At 35.4% G+C, this 25,395-nt stretch overlaps 1 protein-coding gene across 2 annotated transcripts in view; it reads right to left on the minus strand.

The window, feature by feature from the left end:
* LOC134839038 (doublecortin domain-containing protein 1-like) overlaps positions 1–24,441 on the minus strand; it is a 196,256-nt gene extending 171,815 nt beyond the window's left edge. For both annotated transcript variants that reach the window (XM_063854438.1, XM_063854437.1), the window contains exons 1-14: positions 23,747–24,441; positions 8,343–8,408; positions 7,506–7,676; positions 6,014–6,072; positions 5,371–5,724; positions 4,973–5,181; positions 4,070–4,210; positions 3,651–3,875; positions 3,087–3,374; positions 2,537–2,714; positions 1,965–2,086; positions 1,584–1,705; positions 1,176–1,233; positions 812–951 (exon numbers count right to left, since the gene is read on the minus strand). In XM_063854438.1, coding sequence (XP_063710508.1) covers positions 812–951; positions 1,176–1,233; positions 1,584–1,705; positions 1,965–2,086; positions 2,537–2,714; positions 3,087–3,374; positions 3,651–3,875; positions 4,070–4,210; positions 4,973–5,181; positions 5,371–5,724; positions 6,014–6,072; positions 7,506–7,676; positions 8,343–8,408; positions 23,747–24,315 — 2,702 coding nt within the window. In that variant the 5' untranslated portion in view covers positions 24,316–24,441. The remainder of the gene's footprint in view (positions 1–811; positions 952–1,175; positions 1,234–1,583; positions 1,706–1,964; positions 2,087–2,536; positions 2,715–3,086; positions 3,375–3,650; positions 3,876–4,069; positions 4,211–4,972; positions 5,182–5,370; positions 5,725–6,013; positions 6,073–7,505; positions 7,677–8,342; positions 8,409–23,746) is intronic.
* Positions 24,442–25,395: the final 954 nt, after the last annotated feature.

The following is a 25,395-nucleotide window of genomic DNA, read 5'->3' on the forward strand; positions in this document are numbered from 1 at the left end:
ATGAGCTATGCTCATCGGTCTAAGCCAGAGGCCTTTTACGGTAATACATGTGGATTATTATCTATGATGATTTAAAGGGCTAACGAGTGGGATTGAATAAGAGTGGTGCCCCTACAGAACCCAAGCTGGTCACGTAAAGTGGGATATCGTATGCACTACAAGCTCCCTTAAAGTGATCAAGTAGCAAGAGTGTCCAACTCATTTTTGGCATGGGTTGGATAGCTACGGGACGCACTGAGTGTGTCGTGGTCCGCTGAGATATATACAGACTGGTATTTTAAAAAGCGTTATTGAACGCAATGGAATTGATTTAAGAAACAGGTTTCTTTTCAAGTTACTGCTTTTCACAGAACAAATTACCTCTCTGTAAAATGCCTGCAGTTGTTATTTTATGGTTACAAAGGAACTTCAAATGTTAAAAACCAAACTCCAGATTTAAACAAAAGTAGACAATTACTACTGCGCATGTAGCAAAAAATGTTTCAATCACAATATTTAATAAGGAAACATTTTGTGAAATTTTTCGGGGTCAATAAGTTAAAAATATAGCAGAGAACAGATGCTATGCAGTTTCCAGTGCTACAGTGAAAGTCCCATTTAAGTGAACACTTTCAATAATTACGTTTATTTGCGAGTAAGGTGAGACAAAAAAGAAGTTTCGTGGTATTACACTTCGCTGATAGCTAGTATTACACTTATGCTGATCATAAGACACATTTGAGCTTGATTGGATCAATTTGGTAAAATTTTCAATTGGCAAGGCAGGCGTTTATCCTTTGCTTTTGCAAAGAATATCGAAGAAAAATCTGACCTTTGGTTCTGTGCAAATGGAGAGCTCGATGCAAATTTCTCCCTCAATACCAGTCCGTTGAAGGGCAAGGAAGAATTCATTCCTGGCTGACCTTGATCGCCAGTGCAGTGGACATAGGTTACAACCAAGTGTCCAGAGGCCTATAAAAATGCCACTCAGTTTTTTGTAATTTTTTCGGATATGCTGGATGATCTTCTATATTCCGAAGATGATTTTTGTTTAAAATTCAATTGGAGATTAAAATTTTTTCTCATTCTTTTAAATAGGCTTCAAGTTTCTTTTCGTTTTTTTTTTCATAAACGTATTGAAATCAGTATGTTGATTATTTTCGTGGAATGGTTGCCCGTTTTGAATTTATACTCACTGAGCTATGAATGGATCCCTTTTCATCTAAGTAGAACCTCTGCGATGAGAGTCCGTCACTATAACAATCAGATGAAACCAAATGGAAAAAAAACATGGGCGATAATGAAGAGTTGAACCTGCAAATTTTGATCCAAGCAGATGTAAGATCGAATCATCAGACAGGTAATACAAAACATTTGATTCCATTGTTTTTAGTTGCGAGAAGCAACTGACCTCTCATTGGCTGAGTTACAGTACTTATTGACCGCAACTCGAGGCTGAAGCATGGCTCAGATAGTCAAATTAGACCTTATTACATTTCTGTTTTTATTAACCCGACAAGCTCAGGTCATACTATCTTTTGTTGTGATGCATCATCTTCTTCGAGAACAAAAACTATGAAAATTGTAATAAAGTTTGTATTTACTTTGTGGCAACAGTTAGTCGTTGAAGTTCTTTCCCAGCGTCTTCTGAGAAGGGAGAAGGGACTGTGTCGTCTGATACTGTTAGACACATGTTGTCACCCAACTTTGAACAGATCTCTCCGTTCTGAAACAGACAACAACGCATCAGAGCTTTATGGAACGATATTTTTACACACGCATGGAAAATTATGATTACGAATCCTTAGGTAAAAGGTCTTTTTAAAACATAAACTGAGTTCAAAATTGACCTTCGCGTTTTTCTTTAAACAACAAGTAGGCAAACAACAACCAATATGATTCGTGGCGTATTAATCGAACAACATCTAGATTCAAGAGTTCACACGCAAGCCTTAAAATGTCTGAACTGATAACCGATCACGTACCTTTTTGACAGTCCATGTCTGTGACGCAGAGGCCTTGTTGCTGCTTAGCATCTTGTGAGCAGTGACCACTTCACTCCCAGCCACTGGGTTGTTTTGATTGTAGTTCAACTGCACCACCCGCGCTACACAATCACAGATCAAAGGTTTCAATCTCATTGTTTCAATGGGAACAATTTTCAATAAGAATGTTTTAATATCAGGAAAATTCAATAAATATTTTCAAATTATTTTGTTTGCACAATCTCAGTTGAGGAATGACAAAGTATATGGTCATAAGTAAAACAAAAACTCGTTCAACGGATTGAAATCAACGGCAATTGCTGGAAAAACAGAGGAAAATGATTACTTCTTCCACTATTTGCTAGGAAAAAGTAAAAAAAAAAACAGCTTATGATACTGTTCCAATAATTTTCAATTTATGATGTTTTTATATAAGTTCTTTTTTCATTTTACATAAGTATAAAAGTTGAATAAAAGTTCATTTGAATTTTTGAATAAACGATACATAGTTAGCTTTAATAATTTTGCTAGTTGCATAAGACAGATTAGGAATCTGATTCGGTTCCGCTCACTTATCGGCTCGCTGAACGGCTCTCCAAAAGACATCCAATAGTGATTGCTATATTCTAGCATCCCAACATTGGTCATCTCCTGTCCCATGCTGTCGAACAGCTTCTTAGCCTTACAGGAGAATGCACTGAATCTGGGATTTGCCAATCGAGAACTACTAGATGCGCAATGATCCAGAAACTAAAACACAAATTGAAATTTTAAAAAATTGCCGGGGAAACGGTTGTGACAAGAAACCAGAAAACTTCCATCTAATTAATCTAAAATGGCAAAAATTTCTAACATAAAAAAGAATCTGGTTATTGGGCAAGCACCACGGAATGTGACTAACAACCAGGCAGAAATTAAGAAAAAAAAGATTTTTTAAGCAGTTATAATGGGGTGATGGGAGTGTTATCACTACCATAAAGAAGCTATCGCAAAAAAAGTTCGAAAAGTTGTCAACTGGTATCTGCTGTAAAATTTGTGAAAAAAACTTTATTTGGATTTTGCGGGGCAAAAAACGAGCATGGTCTACAAACACAAAAAGTTTTTGTATATAATTAATCTAACTTTGCCAATGTCACCCTTGTAAAACGAGTGATCCTTGTCCAAGTCATAATACACGATCACGCCCTCGTCCAATTCATCGGCCCCATTTTCATGTATCGTCACTCTAAGTGACCCCCTCCCCAATAAAGAACCACTTGCGCCTCCCATTCCCCGAGAGAGCTCCTTAATGTGACTCATGCGGTGTTTGCTGCCTAGAGACATTTCCTCGTCGATGATTGGTTGAATTTCAGCCAAAGTGGAGTTGAGTTGTTTGATGAGTTTGGTCACGTAGTCTAGATAATCTTGCTCCTAAAATTAAAACATGGCACACGTGTTTTTTTTGCTTGAATACATCTCAAATAAAGATACTTTGATTTTCCCAGAAGTTCAAAGTCATCTTCCAAGGTCAATGCAACCATTAAAAAAGCCTGGCTAGATTTGCAGTCAGCAAGCAAACACTAGATTCTCATAGGAAACAGCCAAAACTCGCATTAAATCTTAAAAATATCCAATAAAATATATTTCAGTAAAAAAAACTTTATAAATCCTATGACAGCAAGTTTCAATTTCTGCTACGTGTCCCACCTTGGTGAGTGCATCGTACAATTCATCCTCGCCCATCGACAGGTACTTCTTCTCTGTCACTGTCCCCCTCCCTCTCTCCTCCCCCATCGCCAGTTCAATCTGCCCCACTAAAAACGCACTCCTCTTCTTCTCCCCCTTCAAGTACTTCACACACTTGAGAATGAAGTCACGTGATCCCAATCCACTGAATGAGTCACCTTTACTGACCCAAACAGGTCCGAACACCTGCAAGTACAGATCATGGAACCAAAAACAAGACAACAAATTTCATCAAAAGACAACCGACGAAATCGGCATTTGTATATCTTATTCTGCGCTAGTATATTAGTTCACATAAAGTAAGCTTATTTAAAGGGACTTTCTGAATATTTGTGCAATGATTACATAAGAAATGTGAGTTAAAACTACAAAATCGGAACCTGTCCAGGTCCTCTAGTATTGTAGAGTAGTTTGTCAATTGGGTTCAGTTGTTTCAGATTCTTGATCTCCTTGCCCTGAATGGTGAAAGCCTTCTGAGCAGGTCCTCCGAGGCCTAGCACTACCGAGGAGTAGTCCAGGAACTGCAATAGACTAAGTTGTTAGAAAACAAAAAATACTACAGGAGGGTGAACCCAACAAAAATACTACAGGAGGGAGAATCCAACAAAAATACTACAAGAGGGAGAACTCCACATTTGATCAATTTTGTCGAGAAAACAAACAAATAATTAAACGAACTTTCGATGATCCCCATCAGGAAAACCTTCTTTTTGAGACTGTAAATTACGTTTTAAACTGTACATCCGATTTTATTTCGGGTAAAAACACGAATATTTTCGTATCATGGGCGGATCTAGAATTGATTCGTAGGGCTAGGCGGATCTTTTCATTCATTTTTAGCTCCACCAAATGGATCACAAACAATAAAAACTATGATGACCACGATTTATCAAAATCTTTAGCACGGCAGGCAAATTTTTGTAGAAAAAAAAACAATTCAGGGCACTTGAAACGTCGCAAAAGCGTTTTAGGGTACTTCGCGCTCGCTCATCAAACAAAGTGTATATTGGCGCAAAAGTTACCGTAAGCAAAGTTTGGCTTAATCGGCCGAAAAAAGACGTCTTAAAATAGTATCAAAGTGTGTCGACCCACAGACCATCCAAAGGGTACCCTTTTGGTGGTCAGTGGGTCGAATCCCTGAGGGGGAGCGTCCACCCCCAAAATTCACCCCTGGTTCGCATGGTTCTGTTTCATAGCCAGTCGAGTTCTACCACTTATAACAACTCGGAGGCAGCGCTCAATATATTTTTGTGTAAGTTGAGTAACTTTTAGTAACTTATCACCTGTTGGAAATCTTCGGCATCAACCACAATCTCATTGTGTTCCAACCCTATCCCATTTCTGAGAACGAGCACTCGCTTCTGATTGGTCGAACTTAGCTGCTGAATTCTCTCTGGCACTCCTTCCTTTGAAGTGCGACCTCTCTTGTCGTCTTCAGGCAACTGGATTCCATTCATCGTCCACACTATGTTTCCCTTCAGTCTGGCACTCTCTGAAAATAACTGAGCCACAATATTTTTCAAACATTTGGGTACAGCACAGAAACTTTATCTACTATTGCCATTTAAGGGTCTCACCAGATCTCAAAAAAATTGCAATAGCTGACCCCAAAAAAGGCTGATAAAGCAAAATGGCTGTCTAAAAGTATTTCCAATTTTGTGGAAAACAAACTACTACTCACCATTGATATACTTATAAGGGTTCATGTAGGGCTCTCCCATTGAAATGTACAACTGAGGGCAGACGTTTTGCCCCTCACTCCCTTCTTGCAGTCTCTTAATATCCCCCCAATTAGTCACCCTCTGACCCCCCTTCACGAAGACTTTCCTAGCAGCCGAATTCAGATTAAGTCGTGCAGTGGAGAGAGATAGAAGATCGTTGAAATTAGAACACGAAATCAGTGCACTCGTTTCTCGGTCTCCATTGCGAAAAATCATAAGGCGGAGGGGGTGAAAGGGATCGCCTCCATCGACAACAACCGAAGGTGCACGGCGTGGGGATGTTGGCGATCGTGATTTGCTCTGCCGCGGTGATCCTAAAAATTTTGTAACATTCTACTAAACTATTTTGTTTAACGAAACCGCTGATTTAGAAACTGGTTTAAAAACAACAGAAAAGCTTTTCTTTTTAGTCTTGAGAGTGTACAACCTTCTTTATGAAAAAAAAACAAATGAAGAAAATTGCAAAAAAAATACAATTCGAGTTTGAAATAAACATTCTTTTGAAGTATGTTGAGCAAAAGTAGTTATCCAAGCGCATTCTCACAGTCAAGTTTTTAGGTGGTATCCATGTTCATCAGAATAACTTAATAAGTTAATGTTTACTTGAATTAGTTTTCCTTCGCCTCTGCTTTGGGTGCTGTCTTCCATCTTTGTAGGGGATACTGAAAGCAGAAATAAATCTATATTGAAAGCAGATGCCAAATTTTAGACGGAAATACCTTGTAACACAAAGTCTAGTAAAAATGTAGCTGTTTCCTGTACAATAGCACGAAGTTGATAGATCACACAGAGGCGAAGCTATCGAACAAATTAAATCTATCGAAATGAATTAGCCTAGATTTGAAACAAAAACGTCTCACGACAATAAAAAATTAAAGATAGCGTCGAAAAAAAAAATCAAGCGGTAACAAAGCTGATAACACCTTAGCAGAAACCGTTTGAGCTGAAAAAAAATGCATAGAATGTATTATGTCCCCCTCACCCTCAGCACACACACAATCTTTATTCGCGGGTCAAAAGAAACAATATGATGCCACTAAGCTGATAGAGAATTGGCCGAAACCTATCAAGCTGAAGAAAAAAACTGAAAAAAAAAATTCAAAAAAGAATTTGAGACTAGCAAAAAATTCATACGTCCCCCTCAACCTCAAAGCACACACGCAAAAAAAAAACTTTTTCGCTAGTCTAACGGCGCAAAATGAGGCCACTATGCCAATGAAACATTGGCCGAAACCAATTAAGTCGAAATAAAAAGAAAATTAAAAAAGCCGAAAAAATTCAGGACTAGTAAAAAGTTATCAAGCCCCCCTCACCCTCAAAACACTTACACAAACAAAAAATTGCTCGTTGAACAATATAACCCGATATGAGGCCACTAAGCCAATATAATTAACGCCGAAACCTAACAAGCCGAGAAAAAAAGAAAGAAAAAAAAAACGAAAATGAAATTTTAACAAATCGAGTAGGTAAAATTAAACCAACATAAAAACATATATATACGTATAGAACAGATATTTGAAATGCTAACATGCAAAAAAAAATTATTTTTCGCGGTAAACTTGTTATCTAACAGAGGCTTCCAAGAAATGAGCCTAGATGGAAAGAGAGAGTCCAGTGCCTAAAGTTGTTTACGGGGAAAAAAAGTCTAGTACCCGATTGCAATACCCTTGCTCATCGCAAGGGTAGTTAAAACAAGCTCTTTTGGCACGTTACTCAGAATTACACAGCAATTTTTGTGGTTAATATAAGGTCTTTTAAGAGAGCTGAGAAAAATATGTTTGGTTAAAAAAATCTTAGATCCGCCCCTGAAATATATTTAGAAATTACCATTTAAACAATACCCTTGCTTAGTGCAAGGGTGATAAAACTGAGAACATAAAACTAAGACTATGGACTATATTAAAAGCCCCATTTGGAAAATTTTTTCCTACTGCCCGGATCGAATATCCGACCTCGTGCTACAACCGTTACTGTCTATGTAAAATTGCCTTGTGGGCAGAAGTAAATGTGATTAAGCTACATATTGTTACTATTCACGAAAAGTTAGTTTTTTTGCGCGGGTTTGCTATTGTTATCTATCTCCATAATTATTTACCTATTCGGCTTTATTTCATCCATCAAAACTTTTTCGATTTTCTCCAAGTCCGAGTCTGATCCTGTGGTCTGTTCTATGTGAACTCTCCTTGTTCCTTGCGGAGAAAAAGGTTCCAACTGCTTCGAAATTTCGTCAGGCACTTCGAACTCTGTCGTCACAGTCTTCAGTTTCCTATAAACCAGTTGTTTTTGTTGGTCTAGTGAACAACAGTAAAGAAAATTCAACTTATTCCACTTCAACTTATTCAACTTATGAAGAAAAACTTGAACCATTCGAGAGGCAATCATCTCTATCCGAAATTGTTGCGGAAAATCAGACATTTCCCGAGCCAAAAAAATAAACAAAAGTACACCTGCAGATCTTAACCAGAATCACAACAGCTGATATTCGTTAAGAGCTAAATGATGGATAACGTAGAAGGGGAACTAAATTTTCTCGAGTGGGAAATGGACTTTCAAAATCAATTTTTACGTCAACCAAATTGATTTTTCGAGCTCTCCCTAATCACGATAAAGACCATATTTTAGCCCTTGTTGAAAGGTTTTGACCAAAAAATTGCGTAAAAACCGAAGAATGGATTTCCCAAAATAGTATGAAAGGGAGAACCCTTAGGTGCTCAACGCCTGTCAGGGCTCAAGCACCTAAGGGGGGGGGGGGGGGGGGGTCCACAAAACACACTCCACATTAGTTTGAAGAACGGCTAAACATCTGTGTGAGCTTAGGAATCATGGTTTTACATGGATAAACAAATTTCGAGTGGATCGGACGACATAACTGCTTGCTGACATTTCAAATTGGGACGGCAGAAAAAGAGATAAATTCTTTAGTATTGCATACCTGCGGTTTCGATTGCAGTTTACGGACGATCCCATTGTGTCTGATATTCTATGTTCGTATGGGGATCTAAAAACGAGACATATGAAACAAGTGATGCTAGCAGCTGAGCAATTAGCATAAAGTATCTAAGCCACAGATTTTAGGAAGTTTAAAAATATACCTCAAAACAAATAGCAAAAAAGCCAGGATTTCAATTTTTGAACCACTGTGATTATCTTGTCAAATTATCATTACTGATGAGACGATTTTGTTTGCAATTCAAACTCCGCTCACTGTAAATTTTGCAGCATTTAGAAAATGAAATCAATTTTCGAAAATGCCGTAGACCTTGAAAAACCCGTTTTCAGGCGCCTGTATCAACGCCTGTCCTTAATTACTGCCATTAGAAAAAAAAACAAGACTGCTGGTATATCACAGCAAATCATAAAACATTCCGACTTGCTTTGACTAAATTGGTATAGTTTTTGGAAAAGAAAAGTTTGATAAACTGTTTTTTTAGGACTGCCATTATCAAAAAATTAGGTATTGAAATTTGAATGGCAAATGGAATTAATATCAAAAATTATCAATGCAATGATTTTAATGGCGGGATTTTTCGACACGCATACACAGCTCCAGAACATGGCCAAATTGAGAACTTACGTTGGAAAAAAAACGAACAGAATACGAACAGATTTTTTTTTCAACTTGCAAAATAAACTCATGTTCAAAAAAGAGTCGAGAGACAGAGCCACGAGCATTAACACAGAGTCGAAGCTGCGCATCTCAAATAATAGCGAGATCACGACAAAAAGCAGTTCTATAAAGTGCAAACGAAAAAGTAGAAATAAACCTCGAATTAGTAAAAATTCAAATTCGTCTCTGATTCGAATTATGACCTAGAGATTATGAGCCTCACGCACTAGTCACTCAGCTACTGACGCTAATTTAATGAGAAACACTAGCCACAAATAAAGCAGAGAACATATGCTCTGCAATTTCTACTGCTAGAGTGAAATTTCCATAAAAGCGAACACTTTCAATGAACACTTTTATTAGCGAGTTAGGTTAGAAAAAAAAGAAGGTTATTACTAATACACTAACGCTCGCAAGCTCGGCAATGTAAATTACCTTTGATTTATCGAGCGGCTATTAAGCTGACATTACTTAGATAGACGCCCGTTGATGAGCTGAAAAGAAAAAAAACGCCACACACACAAATTTTGTTGTCATAACATAAATTTTTTGAGCGTTTCAGCTTTAAAACTTAAGTTTTATACCTTTTTATACGAAGTTTTGTACCCCATATCGCTGAAATACTCCAAATAACTTCAAACGTTGTGCTTCAACTATGCAAAATAAGCCGACTAAGCCAATAAAACATAAGTCGACGCCATGTTTTAAAATATAAAAAAAAAACAATTAAAAAAGTAAAAACTAACAATTCACTAACAGCACAAGTAAGCAATTATAACAAATTTAGTATAAATAAGGAGACAAAAACTTCATTCTATGAAAATTAAGACGACGAAATAAGCGCAGACAAACAAAAGTCTCACAATTCAATTTTTCCCAGAAAAAAAATCAATTTCATACATACCGAAAGAAACAAGGTCTGGCCGAGATTCGAACTCCGGATCTTAGGGTTTAAAAACGCCCGCATTAACTCTAGACCAAGTAGGAAGCATCATGTAAGTTGTTTGGGTACAATTATAAAGCAGTTAAATATCAAGACAAATATGTTTGGCATGACCTAATTAATCCGGATGTCAATTTTTGTAACAATCAGAAACTGTGAACAAAAAAATCACTTGTACAAAAATTGCAGGTGAAAACAATGCCCAAAGTTGTTGTTTTTATTTGAAAATCTTTCTCCTTGCGTGCGTACTTAAGAGCAGATTGATATCTTACGAATCTATTATTGTATCAATTAGATCAAAAAGCTTGTCTCATTTTAACTAAAAAAGATTTATGAGAATGATTATCAGACTGTTTGCTTGTTTTTCAAGAGAAAGAAAAAAAGAGCAGACAAACAAAAGTCCGATAATTCAATTTTTACAAGAAAAGTTTCGATTTCAAAAATACAGAAAAAGAAACAAAGTCTGGTCGAGATTCGAACTCGAGACCGTAGGGTTTTAAAACGCCCGAAGTACATCTGGACCAAGTAAGAAGCATCCTGTAGAATGTTTGAATATAATAATAAAGCAAGATGTTTTTTTACAGATATGCAACAAACAAATTTTGCGGAAAACTCTAAAATTCGATTACTAGAAACAAGTGAAAACCGTTCATGTGCACATACGATCTTCCGATCTTCTCAAATACTTTCAACGATCTCTGATTAAATTTGTTGTAACTTAGTATCATTACATATTTTAGGAATAAAAAAACTGCTTTCAAAACAAAATATTTGAGTTGGCATCTCGTCATAAAAATCGCAATAGGTTAAGAATTTAATTAATAAAATCTTGAATAATCTCAGCGAAATTTTTTTTCGAAAAGCTAAGAGAGTGACAGCTCAACATTTTACACAGAGAGAGGCGAAGCTAAGCATCTCACAACTTGCGATACAAAACAAGAAACCCGATGGACAAGTCATTACAATAGAATGTCAAATTCGCATTAGAAGAAAATTTAGCAAGTGGTAACAAAGCCGAAAACACTTAGCAGAAACCCCTTAAGCTGAAAAAAAAAATTCAACAAGAGTGGTAAAAACGTATTCATAAGTCTTCTCATTCTCAACACACACACGCCCGTCAAGAAAAACAATATTAGGTCACTATGTCGATATTAAATAGGCCTAAACCTATTAAGCCGGAAAAAAAAAGAAAATAGAAAAAAAACCGAAAAAAATTAAAGTTTAATAAAAAGTTAGTAAGTCCCCCTCACCCTCAAAACACACACACGCACAAATTTTACGCTCCTCGAACGACGCAATATGATGCCACTAAGCCCATATATTATAGGCCAAAACTCATCAAGCCAAAAAAAGGAAGAAAAAAAACAATAAATTAAAATTTTTAACAAATCGAGTTGGTAAAATTATGAACGACAAAAAATTGTAATAGGACAGATATTCAAAATCCCACTAAGCATATATCAACAATATATCTGTAGGGGTAAATTGGTTGCTATGAGGCTTCAAGAAAGTGAGTCCAGATGAAAATAGTCCTGTGAACAAAGTACCCGATTGCAATACCCTTGCTCATCGCAAGTGTAAAAAAGCATCAAAGATAGAATACAGGAAAATATAGATCTCGAACAGTGCACTTTGTCAGGAATGAACTTTTGACTGTATGAAAATAATTTTGACAGTTCTGCTGCAGGTTCGGGCGGTCTAGGTGTATAAAATTTCAGAAAAACAGGCGTTGAAATTGTACAGGATAGTAATTTGACTATCAAAATATGGAAAATAGTTTTGCATCGATTTAAAACAATTGACACTATCAAATAGCGTCAAAAAGGTCTGTTATGCTGATTCAACAAAATACCCGCAAGTAAGGCTGGTTTTACTATTGAGTGGTCAGGGTGTAAATGTTTTGGATCGAACTTTTTTTTTCTTAAATTTTTGTAACTAATTTTGTAAACCTTTTTAATGAATGTTACATCAGATGATCAGAAAGTTTGCTTTATAGTTCACTCTTTGCCTATCCTTGCTTAACAATAGCTAGTTATTTTAACTTATCTTTCATTTTGTAGTCCATAAACTTAGTATTACTTTCTATAACAATGCTATCATAAAAAGAACCGATTTTATTTAGTAAAAAGCAGCTCAATAAAGTGAAATCAGAACCCACGCGGACGCTTCCAAAGTCAAGCACTAGCCAGAAAAAAAATCAGAGAAAAGATGCTATGAAATTTCCAAATATATTAAAAGTGCCACCAATTGAGTAGCTTTATTTAGGAGTTAGATTGGAAAAAAGTTAAGTCATGCTAATACACTACCTCCTACAACTGGCAAGTTTAAATATTCAATTTGGTTTCAAGGCACCTTCTTCGAGAAATATAATGTGTTTTTCGTTCGCATAAACCTAAATTTCAATCACCAGCAAAACAAACTGGACACTCATCAATTCGGTAGGTGGCAGAAACGAACACAATATTCGGTGGACCGAATATGGAAGAAATGCTGTAGAATTGCAAGCTATTTCACGTAATGTTCACTTTTTGGAAAAAATGTAGTAATTTTGCTAGCTATTCCCCGATTTGCTCACAATTTTGATCATCTTGTACTGCTCTGATAACTTATTTTGATGGAATTGAATTTTTTCATGCCAGTAAATCATTGTTCCGACTTTCGATACGAAAGTAACGGAAGATTTGTGCTCGGGGTAGGTTTTTTTTCTTCAGACAAATTTCGACTTTTTAACTAGCCATTTTTGACCGAATTTTTTATATCATTCAAAAGGTATTGTTGTCCTGAGCTTAAATTTGAAAAGATATTTTACCTGTGATCGTTTTTCGTAAATTTATGGGGGTTTAAAGATTGCCATTTTGCCCAATTTGGGACAATTAACGCGCGATATCAATCGCGCTATTAATGCGTAAGCAGAGATTTAATCCCTCTTAGAAATTGTTCCAAATTGGTTGAAAGAAGTCAATTTGCCATAATTGATTTGTTACAAAGAGAAAAATCTATCCTTTTGTACTTTGGATGGCGTGTGGGGGTGATGATTTTCAAAGAAAATTTCAAATTTTAGAAGAAAAAAAATTTCATTTCATTTTACTACATTTAATTTTTTTATGTTATTACTGCTCCAAAAAACTGAAAAGGCAATCGGAACATTCAAGGCTTCGCCTTGATACGAGCAGTCTTGTTTGATTTTGAAATCAATTGAAAAATTAGGTCAAATTCTTTTTATCTGAATGAACACCTAATTTATAGCTACGCATCACCACTTTCGTTTGCCATGACAAAATCTTTAAACAAACAAGACTGCTCGTATCATGGCAAAGCCCTGAATGTTCCGACTGCCTTTTAAGGTTTATGGAGCAGTAATAACATTAAAATAATAAATTAATTAAACAAAATGAAATTTTTTTTTCTAAAATTTGAAATTTTTTATGAAAATCATCCCCCCACGCCATACGAAGTACAAAAATATAGATTTCGCTCCTTTTAACAAATCAATTATGGCAAATAAACTTCTTTCACCAATTTGGAACGATTTCTAAGACGGATTAACTCTCCGCTTACGCGTTAATAGCGCGAAATATATTGCGCGATAATTGTCCCTAATTGGCCAAAATGGCAATCTTTAAACCCCCATAACTTTACGAAGAATGATCACAGGTGAAATATCTTTTCAAATTTGAGCTCATGACAACAATACCTTTTGAATGAAATAAAAAAATTCCATCAAAAATGGCTAGTTAAAATGTCGAAATTTGTCTGAAGAAAAAAACCCACCCCGAGCACAAATATTCCGTTACTTTCGTATCGAAATTCTGAGCAAAAATCACTACTCCAATCATTTGATTTTTAAAGCGTTTCTATTTCAATATCTACTGTTTAGTTAAGCAGTCACAAATGTTTAGATTTCATTGCGCCTAAAAAGTTCAAATTTCAGTGATTTGTGTTCAAACCACAGCTTGGAGCGAACTTTATACTTACGTATCGCAAATCAGTTAGAAATCACAAAAAAATTGTAGATAAATACCATATTATAACTCATTCAACCTCAACTCAAAATGCAATGAAATGTTGTTTGACCAGATTTTAGGATGTCAATTTCTGGTTCATATTATCTCCAAGTTATATTAGACTTCTACCGTAGTTCAGCAAATTAAAGTTCAGCAAATATATGAACCAGAAGTTGACAAAAACTTGAATTGCGAATGAGCAAGAAAATGATCGAAAAATCCACCTTCATCGTAAAATAGCGAGTTACGCGGGGAGCGTTGGTGGTGGATAAATCGCCGCCTCTCAATCAAATTGTCGGATATTTTAGGCCCTCTGCTCATAACTTGAGGGTGAAACAACAATGCCTAGCCCAGAAAACAACCAAAAAATTAATTGTAACTCGGAGCAGTTGCACAACAACGGTTCTCCATCAAGATCTTAACAGCTCGTATGTTCGTCCTTTTCTTGTGGATAAATCGTGGATAACAATTTCCGGTGTAATTTTAAATAAAGTAATATAATAAAAATTTTGTCTTATGAGAAATTGTTTATTAACTGAACTTAATTTAGATTAAAATTGAAATCATTTAAAGGGATCAAATTGCGCAAAAAGGGGAAAGCTATCCATTGAAAATATTTTTATGAAGATTGCTTTTGACAAGCTTCTGCCCTAAAACTTTTCATAACTTGTCACTTTCCATCTGTTATGAAAACTTTGCTACTTTGCTTTTCACTTCTTAAAACTGAATAGTTAGAATGAGATTCAGTATCAACAAATTCAAGGTTTTTTAAAGGAGATTGCCAAAAAGTGAGAAGGTAAAGTTTGTAAAACAAGACTCCAACGGTCTGTTTCCTGGTTTTCTTATCACAAATTGAAACAATTTAACTAGAGACACAGCTAAGGCTGGAGTTACCTTTTTGATAAATTTTGAATTTGTTGTACTGATGCGAGATGAAAAAGGTAATTTCAAAAACTTAAGATTGGGCCTCTCCAAAAACAATAGTTAGTGCTTTATTAAAAAATGAGTGAAAATTCGAATTGTTGCCTTGATTAAACCCTTGATATCAGATTGAGTTGTTTTCGAGAAGTCAAAAAGTTTCAAAAACTGAGAACTTCTCCGAGGATCTTAACTTTTTGTGACGTAACCACTTATACATGGGAACTTACCACAACTCGTTCTGACCATTGAAACCAAAACCTCAGATTTGGAAGTTTCTGAGAAAAATCAAAAAGTTTCAAAAAACGGTCAAAAAATCGAAAATTTGACTTTTCTGAGGGCCATACCTTTTCGTGTAAAAAATTTGGGCGTAGCCGCTAATAAAAGGGAAATTCCCACAAACTGTTCTAGCCTTGAAATCTCAGATTCGAAGGGTCGCTTTAGAAAAAAAGTGAAAAGTCCAAAAATATGGGTCAAAAATTCCCCAACTTTTTCAAAGGCTTTAAAAAAGTGGGGTAAAGTAAACCGAGCCTAAGGAATTATGCAGGCACACAGGAAAGTAGGAAGACTTCCCATTAGTATCCCTTTTTGAAAATCGGTGAAGAAAAACTAAAAAGAGAAAAACTAAGTTGAGAAAAACTAAATTTTTGAAAAGTGAAAAATTTTTCCAAATCGTCTTAAAAAATAATAAAAAACCAGATCCCATACATTTTTATAAACCCTGTTTTTATCATACAGGAATTTTTTGAAAACTGTTCTAAAATAAGTCCTTCTTAAACAAAAATATCATCACTTTTAAATTAGAAACACATCCAAACCTCGCAGTTCGCGATAAAAATGGATTTTTGAATCATTTTTCAAAAACTTTTATTTATCAAAAACAGAAACTACTTGAAACTAGAATAAAGTCTTGTTGGAGCATTTACAACACCTTTCTGATATGATGGCAGCATTATTCTTTGACGATTTCTAAATTGTACGTTTTACCTGAAAAGTGTAATCGTGGCTCAAAAAATGAAATTGTGCAATACCAGAAAAATAGCTCATCTTTTTTCTGGTACTGTGGTTGATTCGGTGAATAACTTACGTGAAAAGATTATCTTTTTTAATGACGTTTATTCAATTTCTTTACGTTGTGGCTGTGCAAGAAAAATCTAAACTTTCTAAGCATTCAATTGCTCGAATTCTGAAAACCAAAAAACAATCAAACTAATTTGTCGAACTTTTTAAACATTGATCAAATAACGACCAAAAAGGCTTCAATATGATCACTCACTCTACTTCATTTTACGCTTATTTTTGGAACCTGATTTTCGATTAAAAACTAGTTGAAGCTTTAGTCCATTCCCTCGTCAGTGGAGGGGGCGGTAACGCTCTGCGAAATTATAACAAAGCCACCAGACAGTTGGAAAAGAGGCAACGAATGCAAAGAAACAGAAATCAAAAACTCACCTGTTTCTGAAAAATTTTAAACGATTTCAAAAAAAAGGCTTTACAGATCTTAGAATTTCAAGAACAATTAATGATTGACACTTTTTTCGATCAAATCAATTCAATTTGAGAAAACTGGATCAATAGGTAAAGTTTTTATTCCGCTAGGAAATCTGAAAGTTAGATTATACTTTAGAAACTAGAAGTCGATTGCCTTTCTTGGGACTACTAGAATTTCGCTATTGGAGAGCGCAACTCACCAACTTTTACCAGATTAAAATGAATGGAACTCAAATAGTGCAGATATGCTTGAAGCATTCATAAATTCATTAATGTATGAAGGCACTTCTAAAAGATTAGAGCAAGTTGTGACTTCCTGAAAAAAAAGTCTGAACTATCATCACGACCTGTCAAGGAGTCTGAACTACGTCTTAACTCATTGATAATTAGAAATATGACTATCAATGTTTATCAACTGGTTCTTTATGCTTTTGCGCATACAAAATTGCAGTCGGAACCTTCGGAGCTTTTTGTATAGCAACCGAATATTCATGCTTTCTTAACTACAGTATTCATCTAAAAATTGCGATGCGGAACTTTTCGCTGACTTTTGACTTTGAGACCCGTCTATTACAATTGAACCCCAGTTGTCATTCGGCAAAATTTCTCACATTGAAATTCACATGTATTTTGAACCGCATGACTATGTGAAGTTTTATCAGAAGTGCTTTACTGGGAATCCGTTAATGTTTATTTGACACAGCTTGAATCTTTAGATAGACGCTCAAACAGCGATGTAAACAAGCAAAAACTGAAAGTGTTGGCAACCACTTCAAGCCTTAGGATTTCCCATGCCTATTTTTAGAGAGCGTTGAAATAGTTACAAAAGAGCTGCCAAATATTCTGCTGACAAGTATCGTACCAATAGGACAAAGCAGCATATCTATCGATACTGCTGCGTTTTTTTTGTTCTAGCATGAAACAAAAACGTTTTTTTTTACACAAATAGACCTCTGCCGAAGCACTCAAATTAAGTGAAACATTCGTGAAATGTCATATTTATAGGCCACATTAGCCAGTCATAAAATCATAATTTGACGGATTCTTCAAGAAGACAAATTATTCCTTATCTTGAATTGGAGAAAAGGTCATTTATTAAGATTGGTCAAAAGCATGAATTCCGAATATATTTTTGGTAGTAAAAAAGTTAAAAAAAGAATTTAAGGAGAAAAGTTTCTTTTTTACCACAGGCATGAGGCATCTTAAGAGAAATTGCATAAAGCACGAGTAATTTTTAATTCTGAAAGCGGATATTGCCCGAAGTGCGAATGAATACAAAACCACCATATTTTGTTCAACCATTAGCGCGTTACTTTCATTCAGACTTGGAACAAAAAAGTGATTAAATTTAAAATAGTCAGAGAGCAAAACCAAGTATTGGCTCTACCTACGTCTTTGATCTGTGACTCTACGTTCAATCAGCCCCAACCTCTCAATCTCCTGTTTCCTTTCATTTCCTCATTTCCATTCCAGTACAAAAGCATGAAAAATGTTTGCTGGTTAATATGGTCTCATTTTAGTATACCATCCGTTTAAAGCCTGTTACTTTTTCTGTTACTTCGGACAAAAAGAAAAAAGTAATTCCCTATTTAGGCATCGCTTGAAAACTAAGAGAACTGACATTTAAAGTAATCGATTCGTCCGGCAATCCGCCAATAGTACCTATAAAGAAAAAAGAGTTTCTACCTCTACAAAGAAAAAAATCACGGTTGAAATCCGCCTTTTAGGGGGATTCGTTTTTAAAACCCAAAATAATTGCCGTTACTTAATTAGGAAACGGTTAGAAGGCGCCACTTAAATGTACTAGTAAGACCTATTGGACCAGAAAACGCAATCAAGAAACACTATTTATCATGTCAAATGAAGCAGATACCTATTTATTTGATTAACATAGGCACCATTTGAGACAGACATTCTAAGCACCGAGCCTATCTATTACTGATCACTGCACCATATAACTAGTGTTTTTGTTTCAGTTATAAATGAGTTTAACTATTAAATAAACATTTTCTGAAGGCGAAACAAACATTTTATTACCTTAAAAACACAAAACCGAAAATATGCTTTATTGAAACTTTGACAACAGAATTGGTTTAAACACAGTGCATGGAACAACTAAACGAAAATTGGAATTGATTACAATTACGCATGAAAAATTGAAATCCTAGATGAAATGGGACTCTTTGATACAATTTTCCACCATTTTCCAGTGTCGTACAACTGTGTTTAATAACAGCGCCAGTCATTCAGAAAAAAAGAGCGTGTATTTTTAAATTTTTTCCCCATCCATCTTCGAAATAATCCTCCTACACAGCCCAAAGTGACAGCACCTGATCCGACCAAGAAGCCAGGAAACAAGAAATACTTTCACTTCACCATGGAAATTTGTCCTGCTTTAAATAATCTACTAATCCTTTCTTTTAAAAGGGTAACCTAAAGCAATCATTCAATTAGTTGCAGATTTTAGAATTTGGTCGATTGTAATCAGCAAATGGGACAAAAGAAAAGAAAAAATCAAAAAAAGTCAACGCCCAATTGAAAAAAAAGGAAAATTTTATATTCATCTTATATCTTTATTTGCTATTTTAAGTTCACAGCATGTAAAAGGGGATATGAATTATGGTGCCAGCCTCTATTTGAAGATGAAAAATACCTTATAAGAACGTGTGTGAAAAACACTGCTGACATTTCAGAGCAACTCTCACAATTTTTAGAAAAAAAATGGTGGTGTTTGAAAACAAAAGAAGAATAAATCAAGCAACAGTAGTCGTGACCTATTTGAGATACATGAATAGAGCAAACTGAAGGAAAAAATTAGGGGAAAGGGGAAAATTAAAAAGAAAACTGTTGGCGTCTGCTATATTGAAATGACATTTTGGGTTATCTCCAAATATTTTCCACATCCTCCATCTGTAAGAGGCGAAATTGATATATACCAATCCAGTTGCTATCGGAGAGCGGTGGTTAGAGATAAATATTGAGTATTCACTGAATCAATTGTTCAGACTGCCAAATTGGATAGACCCATGGCTGATTTATCACTGCTATTTCAGCTACCCCAAAACAAACTCAGATGGCCTCGAGTGCGTCAAATTATAGGCTTCAAGACAATAGAGGATTTAGGGTTTGAACCCAAAATATTAGGGGGGCGGGTGCGGACGCCTTTACTCAAGAATTCGACCCCCTGCCGACCAACAGGGTCCCCCTTTGTACTAGTTTGAGCCTTTTTTTCAAAAAATCGACAAAATTTTCAAAATTTTTTCAAAATCCGCCTCGAGAAATTCCTTAGATCCGCGCCTGCTTCAAGATTTAAAAAATGCGGGAAAAGGGGAAGGTCGGTGCAACTGCGTCCCAGACAATCATGTCCCAAAATAAATTGTCCGAAAAAATACAGACAAAACATCCACAGACATTTGTGCCCCAGAATTGTCCGCCAAGAAATGGCAAAGTTCTTGCACGGTCAAATGAAGGCCTATCATAATTCAGCAATTATAAATAACTCTAAGTTGTGCTGGACAGGGACACAATCGGGACACAATTTTGTCGTGGTGAATTTTTCGGACTATTTTGTTAAGGACACAATCGTTTGGGACACAGATGTAAAAAGGTCTATGTACACAGATGTAAAAAAAATAGCTATGCGGTAAAAAAGGTCAAATTCATTTGGCTCGCTTAGCCTTTAAGCACTGAGGTAAAATTGCATTTCGCATTGAAGTCAGACGACTAAAAACCAATTGAAAACAGCATGAACTGATGAAAAAGGATGCATGTTTGATTAAAAAACTTCGATAAAGAAATGAAATTAGTTTGTGACTATCCATCAAAAAGCAACTAAATGCCCCGGAAAACAATACACAGTGGCAGAACATGAGCCTACACTAATAGCATGCTTTCGTGTTTCCACAAGATTCTTTTTTGACTAAGAACGATCGAATTAATTAATACTAGCGTTTAACGCACCTTCGGTGCTTCGAAATTTTTCGACAACTCATGAAAAACCGCATATATTGGAAACAACATCTGTAAAATTTTAGTGTACTCTGACTGCACCCAATTACAGGGTTGGTAACTTCGAACTTTTAAAAGCGTCATCTCGAAAACTTAATGGGCCTCTGGAGAAATTTGGAGGCCAGATTTACAACCACTGAGAGTCCCTGAGAGCACTCTACTATAGGGTTAGGAATCCAAAATTTTGTGAATTTTTTAAACCTAAGTTTCCCGAAAAAAAAATTGAAAAAAAAACGTCTTATCTCAGAAAATAGAATGATTCGAGCATTCATATTAAGAGGCAATATTTGAAACGCCTGGGTGTACGCTGAAAATAAGGTTGTATCTTCATCAAGTTAGTAGTTTCAAATTTTTTGAATTTCTTTGTAGATAAGTTCTTTGGCAAATTTTGAAAAAATCAAAAAACGTCACATCTCGGAAAACTAAAAGCATTTGAGCAGTCGCGTTTAGAAGTCGCATGTGGCAAGATTTGCAACTCTTTAGAGTACCCTGACAACACCGAACTATAGCGTTGGGAATTTCAAATTTTGAAAAACTAATAATAATTTAAGTTTTCTGAAAAAATTTGAAAAAATCACAAAAAACGTCATATCTCGAAAACTACAAAGAATTGAGCAGTCATATTTGGAGGCAAGATTTGTAATCCTTGAGAGTACTTCGACAGAACCTAACTACAGGGTTGGGAATTTCAGATTTTTAAAAACTAATAATAATTTAAGTTTTCTGAAAAATTTTGAAAAAATCACAAAAAACGTCATATCTCGAAAACTACAAAGAATTGAGCAGTCATATTTAGAGGCAAGATTTGCAATCCTTGAGAGTACTTCGACAGAACCTAACTACAGGTTGGGAATTTCAGATTTAAAAAAAAAATTTAAGTTTTCTGAAAAATTTTGAAAAAAATCACAAAAAACGTCATATCTCGAAATTTACAAGGATTTTAACAGTCATATTTGGAGGCAAGATTTGTAACTCCTTAAGAAAACTCTGACATTACCCAACTACAGGTTTGGGAACTTCAAGTTTTGAAAATTATTTTATTTGAGATTTCTGAAAACTTTTGAAAAAATCTCAAAAATCGTCTTATCTCGTTAAATAAAATGATTCGGGCATTCAAAATTGGAGGCCAAATTCGCAACCCCTAATTCGATATTGGGCTGCTTAATTTAAAATCGGTAAAATAACCACTAAAATCAAATTGGAAAATCGAAAAAAATTCGAAAAATCGAAGAAAAAGAAGCTTAAACATGGCGAGATAGTGAAGCCCGCATTTAAATATATAGTAGATGACATATATCGCTCGTTTATTATCCTAATTTGGAATATAGTGATCAAAGTAGTCCCAAATTCAATTCCCCGTAACTTAAGGACAAATGGTCGCAGATGAAGTTTCTTGAGATTTAAACGTCAGTATCCTTCAGGAGGTATGATAAAACTCAACCAAAAAGGCTAGTTCAAAATTGAAAACTGTCTTCCAAAAACAACCGAGCACAAAAATTCCTTCACTTTCATCGCGCGTTTAAAAGCTACAATTTTAAGCTTATAAGTCAAACTATTTACCCAATGCGCCGCAAGAGCTTAGCTGAGCTCACAAATGACAAGAAAATACAGCTAATGCACAAATGTAAGTATATATATGACTATCCATCAAAAAAATATATTCAATATGACTGAGGTAAAATTGCAATTCGAATTGAATTCAGAAGACTAAAAACCAATTCAAAACAGCATGAACTGATGCTTCTTTTTAATTCAGCTGCATTTGCTTCAATCACATTTCATGTTCTTTCGAAAAAGGCTTGCATTGAGTAACTTCGTTGTCGATAACTTCAAATGCATGATAAATAAGCAAAAAAAAACGCCTTAAAACTGGTTTTAATAAAATTTGCGTCAAAAACTTAACGACATTTCTCCTCATTTTACATGATTATTAGGGAGGAATTGGTTAGGGCTGAAACTTATCTATGTGGACTAAAAAACTAAAGTACTATGATTTCGGTTGTCATTTTAAGTAAAGCTAAATATTTTTACAAAAAATGCAAGGTACTTGCTATTCAAGGTTCCACAAGGTTTTCACCTAATGAACCATATATATTGTATGGAAGTCTTTCTCCTCACGGGTAAATATTTCAACGATTTACTCTCCATTTTTTTGTTAAGCGCGGTTACACGAAGTATAGAATATTTTCCGCTTAGCAGGAACAAAGTTCATACAAGTTCATTCATCTCGACGTGTTTTGAAATTTAAAAGCATGTTTTTCGCACTACCATATCAGTTACTACTTGAAGATTTAAGAGAATACATTGAAAATATTGTTTAACTTAACTTAGCTTGCTTTATTTTTCGGCACTTAGATGTCTGTTTGTTCTTCTCAATGCTATTACACCTACGGTTGGAAAACGTTGTAAAGGTTACTCATTCACGTCATATGCAATATACCGGACAACAGTTTTAATCTCAATAAAAACCACAAAACATGATAAAAAGACAGACACTTGATTCGAAACAGATCGATGTTTTTCATAAGCATCAATTATCAAAGAATAATCATGTGGTTCATCATGAATTAAAATGAGCGACATTTATGACAACACTTTAGACTAAAAAGAACATCATAGGCCTTCTTTATTTTGTTACACGTATGAAAATCATTAAGCCATCAAAAAGCTGTCAGTTCGACCAGATGGTTATAAAATACATAATTCAACCATACATACATCAACGATTTTTTTTGAACTTATTACTTCTTAGATAAAAACAGACAACATGCGCCTGATTCTTTCCGCTCGGTAACTTTCGCGTCACTATAAACTTGTTTGAACTTGAATTTGCATGAAAAAAAAAGCATGGAAAACTGTGTTCGTTAAGATGTTTCTGAGCCAATAAAAAAATCACATGTTAAAACTATAAATCAACCAAGCTACAAAAAATAACGCCAAATGCAACGCTCGATTTGCTAATTTTGTACACCAGTTTTTGAACTCAAATTCAAATTTTGCTATGGCAGCCTTAAAAGTTGAAAACGAACCGTAAAAAATAGTATTCATAATTAGTCCTATTTTTTGGGCCTTGAAACTGAATTCAGCTGCATTTGCAAAAAACTAAACAACTGAAATCTGGCCGAAAACGACTTAATTGTTTTTTACGTTGGACAATGAGTTAAGAAATGAACAATCAAAAAGTCTCTTTCAGCCTTGATCAGATGCCGAAACGGTCAACCACATGCGTACCCATCAGCCGCAAGTTTTTTTCAGTTCTAATGCTGACTCAAGGACAAAAAATGAAGTAAAAGTTAACAGCATTGAAACCGTATTTAACCTAATGGAATGCTGGTAACTGTCGGAAATTTAAAAAAAATACTCACTTCATTTTAACTTTGGCATTGGTCCCACTAATACCCAACTTGCTTCTATCGGTAGTTTGCGACCTCAGTCCCATCGCCCTTCCACTTCGATTTGTCGTTTCTCGAGCTTCATCTTGGAACTCAATTTCGTCCAGATATTCTTCCCAAAGTTGGTCCTTCAAATTTTGAACAGCTTTTTCAGTCGTCTTCGCTTTTTTAACTTTCTTTGTTTCAGCTTCAAAACTGCGCTCTAATTCTCTGTTGCTGTGGGAACTACTAGAAGCTGAAGGAACTCTGACTTCCACCTTCGAACCCGTCCTCCTGGATACTGTCTTGAGTTCCAACGTTTGACCGGATGAACCTTTACTCGATGCGGATTTAACTCTAGTTAGAGACGGTGATTCTCTTTTCTCAGATCGACTTGGCGATTTTAAAGACTCACTTTTTGACGATGTGCTTTTGAGAGTAGAGGAGTCTACGCTTCCCGAGCGATGAGAAACGGAACCGGACTGCGACGAACTGGACTCGTACCAACTCCCATCGTCCTGAATTGGCGTCAATTCACCCGATCTCGGTTTGCGCGAGCTCATTTCGGTTTTCTCTGCTATTGACGAGTATTGATTGTCAAAACTAAGATTGCCTCGATTCAAAAAGATTTCAGATACGCCAAAATGACACCATTCATGAATTGATTCACAACTTCATTCACATCTTGATCATCTGAAATTTGAGATGTCTTCAACCTGAGAAAAGTTCGTCCGTTCTGCGACAATATTCGCCTACGATGAGGTGAAAGGAGAGATGATAGAACTAGCTCAGGAAAATCAAACTGATGACACAGAAGAGAAGCAGTTTTATCTAACTCGAGTATGAAAGGTGACGCGTGTGTTTAGAAAGAAGAAACAGTCAATCGGAAAGTCTTTGGTTGTTTTTTTCTGCACTTGCAGTCGTAAAACATGAATGAGATGAGGAAGAAGAATTTGAAGACGATGAGTAATAGATGAATAGGTTAATGAAAGGTTTTCTGAGTTGGAAATTTTTGAAACCAGATGAATAGTTCGAATGGATTTTGTTTGAATTATTTTATTTATTTACCCTTTTGGTTCCTTCTGAAAGTACAAAAAGAAAAAAACTTCGGCAATGCTCTGTAGAAGTTTTTGGCCCTTTTAGGTGCGTTTTTCAAGACTTGAGGGCTCTCTCGGAGTTTTCCCTTAACCTTCCATGTTTAAGAAAAGCACCATGTTTTTGAAACCTGTCTGCTATTTAGCCTGTTTTACATCAATTATTCTCCTTTCTTTGACAACTTTTGTTTATACCTCTTCGGTCAAATTATATGTGAATAGAACTGTCCAGTTTGACGGTTTGAAGTTCTGATTTGAGCAAATTTGAGCAGTTGAATTGTCACATCAATGCTATGGTTAATGACTTATACTTCCAGTCAATTTTCAGCTCAAGCAGAAGTCTATTTAGATATTCTTCGAGGATTTAACTTGATTAGTTGGGGCAAAAACTTTTCATTTTTCCATGTCATAAACTGAACATGCAAAAAATTTATTCCGTTTCCTGTATTTTCTTCGATTTCATTTTTTGCCTTAATATAATAGAAAGCATGTTTCAAAATTTTTCATGCAATTTTGGATAGTAATTAAAACTACTATTGGATAATACAG

This window comes from Symsagittifera roscoffensis, chromosome 2 (assembly GCF_963678635.1).
Source record: "Symsagittifera roscoffensis chromosome 2, txSymRosc1.1, whole genome shotgun sequence".
In the NCBI taxonomy this organism is placed as follows: Eukaryota; Metazoa; Xenacoelomorpha; order Acoela; family Convolutidae; genus Symsagittifera; species Symsagittifera roscoffensis.